The sequence below is a fragment of the Notolepis coatsorum genome (assembly GCF_963971535.1).
Source record: "Notolepis coatsorum genome assembly, chromosome: 3".
NCBI classification, from domain to species: Eukaryota; Metazoa; Chordata; class Actinopteri; order Aulopiformes; family Paralepididae; genus Notolepis; species Notolepis coatsorum.
Window position 1 is genome coordinate 15,538,164 of NC_140167.1, and position 4,773 is coordinate 15,542,936.

At 45.6% G+C, this 4,773-nt stretch overlaps 1 protein-coding gene across 1 annotated transcript; it reads right to left on the reverse strand.

Moving 5' to 3' along the window:
• Positions 1–3,027: 3,027 nt before the first annotated feature.
• Positions 3,028–4,272, reverse strand: noto (notochord homeobox; the record flags this gene model as incomplete). Its single annotated transcript, XM_084311096.1, has 3 exons — positions 3,028–3,237; positions 3,412–3,593; positions 3,816–4,272. 3 exons carry the CDS (start codon positions 4,270–4,272, stop codon positions 3,028–3,030), a joined length of 849 nt encoding a protein of 282 aa, XP_084167222.1.
• Positions 4,273–4,773: the final 501 nt, after the last annotated feature.

Genomic DNA, 4,773 nt, shown 5'->3' on the forward strand with positions numbered 1-4,773 from the left:
TCTTTAGTCGAGGGCGAAAGATTGGACGGGTTTCGGCTGTAACTGGGGTGGGTATTCCACCATTGTGGGGCAAGGACTGAGAAAAGGCAGGTTCTCTTTGATGACCCTCCCGGAGCTCGGATAGTAGTGGGTCTGAGACGGCCAGAAGATGCAGAGCGATAGGGGTCTTAAGTATGTGCACTCTGTAGTTTTAAAAAAGTATCTGGAAAACTGTTTGAAGCTAGAAAGCTACCTGAAAAGTTTCTGTTTGTTGTTGTTGTTTACAAAGACAGGGCAAACATTACAAACATATTCTATAGGCTTATGTTTGGTTCATAATGCCTCAAAATGATTTTGACTCATGATGACGTAAGATAGAATAATTGTAAGATTTACATGTATAGTAAATATGTTGTGTAAACTAATTGTCTAGGAGGCTCTACAAATGTTAACAAATCCCTCCTTCCCGAAAATGGCATAGTGCACCTTTAAGTTAAATTAAAATAATAACAGTGAAGGGAGGGGGGTGATGCCTTCCAGGGTGATTTGACAGATCAGTGATCTGTGTAAACTACTATTTCTTAACGCTCTACTGTTGATATTGTTACTTGTCCTGTTATTGTGGTTCATGCCTCTTACAGCTCATCCCTCCAACTGTCTAAGTAATATATATTATTTATATATTGTAGATATTGTATATAATCAGAATATACCATGTATCCCCTGTGAGGGAACAGTACTCCTCCCTATCAGCCAGATGTTTGCTTCCACTTTGTTAACTCACAGTGTATATTTGACTAGTATATACGTTTAACACCAGCCTGGTCTGTACGTGGCAGAGGTGTGGACTCTGCAGTCACTTGACGAATTTGATGACTTCAGACTTGACTTGACAAAATCATAAAAGACTTTGACTTTAACACCAGGCTCAAAATGTTAAAAGATTATGCCATATAAAAAGCGAATCAACTTAATTTCCCTGATTTCAGTTCCACTTTGGACCAATCCATTATCCGCCAATCACATTGCGCAAGCAGAGAAGGAAGTTGTGTCTCAGTGCAGAATCATCTCAATTTAATAAACGACTAACTATTACTCTGTTGGCTTTACAATTTTGGAATGGCATTACATTTGTAAAGAACACGTTAGGACTCGTTTAGACTTGCCTGTCTTGACTTTGGACTTGCCAGTCTGGCCTTGTGACTTGAGTATAAAGACTTGAGACTTACTTGGGACTTGCAAAGCAATGACTCTGTCCCACCTCTGGTACTTGGGTCCAATGTTTCCTCCTATAGTCACTTTTCTAGAGTACATTACACTCAGTCAGGACAGGGTTTTAAACTCTACCTCTGCCGCCATGATAGCTCTATAACAGTCGCCACATCTCAATCCCTCATTCCTCCTGTCTTCCCTCCTCTCGTCTTATCCCATCTCTCTGTCTGCCAGCCAGGCTAGCCTCTGACAGCATGTGTCCCTTTCCACCATGCGAGAGGGGGGGACGTGGACGTCGCTCTTTCAATGGAGCTTCCCCTGGTGCACTGGCCGAGAGGAGACGGGTACACGGACACCTGCCGGCGGTGGGTGGGCATCTGGGAGCCTCGTCCCCTGAGAAGCAGCGAGAGAACAGGCGTATTGACCATTTAAACAGATTAAACACTGAGGCCCCGCTCCTAGCCTCCGAGACAGACTGACCCCTACCACCCCTGGCTATAGATATCCCAACTAATCCCCTAGGTAGTTATTTATTTGCTTAGCTTAATCAAGAGAGGGCCCCACAGTCTGTGCCGGGCTTTGAGCGTAAAGTGCTTTGCGTTAGATCAAAACCTGGAGGAAATGTCCTGCCATGTCTGCCTAATCAGTCTGCTGGGGCGCGACTAAACTGGCTACCAGGAGAGAGGAGGGGGGGGGGGGGGGGAGAGGGGGGGGGGGGTAGGCCTTCTTTATAGTGATGTCTAATGGTACACTATTAGTTCCCTCTTTTGAGGTCAAGCAGTCAGTTTGTCTGGCTCGTGCAGATTATCGAAAGTCCATGTTGATCAGCAGGCGGTTATTAGCTGTACCCTACAGGGGATCAACTTTTAAAAGTCTTAGATCTGAGGTGTTACGTTGTTTGTTTGTTTGTTTGAGAATCAAACCAACATGGATATTTTGTGCAATACAGTGGTTTTGTCTTAAGAAGAGGCTTAGTGCTCGACAATGTGCTATGGATGTGGATATTAACTGTCAGGGGTTTAGATCTGTGCCTTAAACTGGGATAGTTCAACCAGAAATGGGTCTCTGAATGATAAACCTCGTCAGGAATTCCATGCTGCATATAGGGAACAGCTTATGTGGTAGAGAGGGTCCAGACCATGCTCTTTGCTATATTCTGGGGCTGGGCCCTATCTTATAATATACAGAGAATTCTGGCAACGTGTCTGTCTGATATACTGTTGTCAGTTTTTGGATGAATTCCATATTGAAAGTGTTTTTTTAGAGAACCTCTTCAGCCAGAAAATAAACAGCATGTCTAGTGCGAAATTGTGATTTAATTTTGCACTCTGGTGCCTGAGACCATCTTTAGCCCCCCACTCCTGCTATTCATATAGTATTGACTTTACAATATTTTACAATAATGCTAATTTAATGATAAAAACCTGCTGATTAGATATATGCATTGGCCAGTGGAATGTTTTATGAAGGCATGCAGGAAATACAAGGGGTGACTGCCTGTTTGGAATAAATTCACTGAGGTTTTTATAATTCTACTCTAGTATATTTATCAATATACATTTGGTTGACCTCAGTGGTAGAGGAAAAAAGACAACGACCCAAGTAGCAAAATAATGTTAGAAAATATATTTCTGAATATTTCATTCAAATATACAAACACTGTCTTGGTTCAACATAAAGTATCTGTAAAAGAGCAATACAAGTAAGGAACTTTAAATATAGAGCTATACATCTATTAAATATTACTAGAGGTGTGAGCCTCTATATATGCTATAGTAGCAGTAGATATGTACAAAAGTCTTTTCACAACAAGTCCATAATAATATATGCTGCCGGTCAACAGTGATCGATGGACCCGTCCGATACGTCGATATCCACATCGGATGATCCGTCGGAGAACTCGTCGTCATCGACCTCGTCGCCGTGGCCCTGAGAACCGGGGCTCTTCGGCGGGGCGGCCAGGCCCAGTTTGGCCAGCTTAGCCTGCTGCTGTTCCAGGCTCTGTTTGCGCCACTTGATGCGTCGGTTCTGGAACCACACCTTAACCTGCATGGAGAAAAGAAAAGCAACATTAGTGTCATTGTAATTAAAGTAATAACGAACTAATAAAGTACAACTGTGCCCCAACGAAGCCTGGTGTCTCCATCTCCACTCTCCACACAGGCTCGCGTTACATTTGATATTTATGATAGATATTAATCATATTATATAGATATGTACCTGAGCTTCTGTCAGCTGCAGCGCGGAGGCGAGCAGGAACCGCTCGGACCCGACCATGTACTGCTGCCGGGCGAACTCCTTCTCCAGCCGCGACAGCTGCTCGTTGGTGAAGCTGGTGCGCATTCGTTTCGATTTCCCACCCTTGGCTTTGAATGAGTGCACGCTGACCTTTGACAGTGAATCTGAAAGAGAGAGAGAGAGAGAGGCACGTGTAAGTTAAAGCATATTGCATCATTATATATACGAGCGGAATAGCACATGTCAAGTTTGTATATTGATTTTTTTTTTTGGTACTGTATATGAAGCACAATCGCATGCAGAACCAAACATTTCACGGTAATGTACATGTACCTTATTATGTGACAAATAAAACAAAACCAGTGCAAGATGAAAGTTCTTCTTACCTTGTGTGTAAAAAGGTCCCCCGCATGACGACTGGTAGCCGAACGGCGAGCAGCAGTAGACCGAGTATCCAGGTTGCGTGTTGTTGTGCGCCGCCGGGTGCTGCAACATGTTCGGGGAGTAGAGGTGGTGGTACGGCGGCATGATGCCGGGGGGTAGCGGTGCCATCTGTCCGGGCAGCGGAAGAAGTGGAGCCGCCGCTGCTGGTTGATGATGATATTTTACTCCGCAATAAGTGGGACTCGTCCGGCCGTTGCCAATAATGTCGTGGTGGTGGGGCTTAGCGAGCAAAGCGTCGATGGTGAAAGATTTCCCACTGACGACAGGCTTCGCTGACGGTGCGTTGCTGCTGCACTGGCTTCCCGGGTGCTGCTGCTGCTGTGGATACAGCGACGCCTGCTGTGCGTAATTACGCATGGAGTAACCGTAGACTCCGGTGGTTCTGTTCGGTCCTTGCATAGTGCCAGAGGTGAAGATATAGAGCAAGAGCAAAAAAATTGTTCGAAGTAGTAGAGCTGTGTGTGTCTTCAAGGACAGCTAGGAGAGGACTACTGCCCCTACTGTGTGCCGAGTCCCTTTTTATACCTTAGCGGGTCACGGAGGTGTCAACAGCCCCCCCCCCGTCAAGCCTTTGTCTTCCTAAGTAGCAGATGAGAGAAGCGAACATCCCCAAAAACGTATCCAATTAATTGATGGAGTTGTACAAGCTGCGGTTGTCAAACATCCTCGTTGCCCCCCCCCCCTTTGAATGACGAGGCTTTTGAAGAGAGAGCGCGCGGGGTGGGGAGCTCAGAGATTTAGTGGTGGGCTGCAAATTCCTGCGTGGATCCCAGCTCCCAGTGTGATCATTACCGCTGGGAGAGCCTTGATGTTACCAAATCATCTTATTTGGAGCCTTTTAGAAGTCAGGGCTGGCCGACAGATGCCCCTGAGCGGCGGAACAAGCGGCTTCGCCATGGA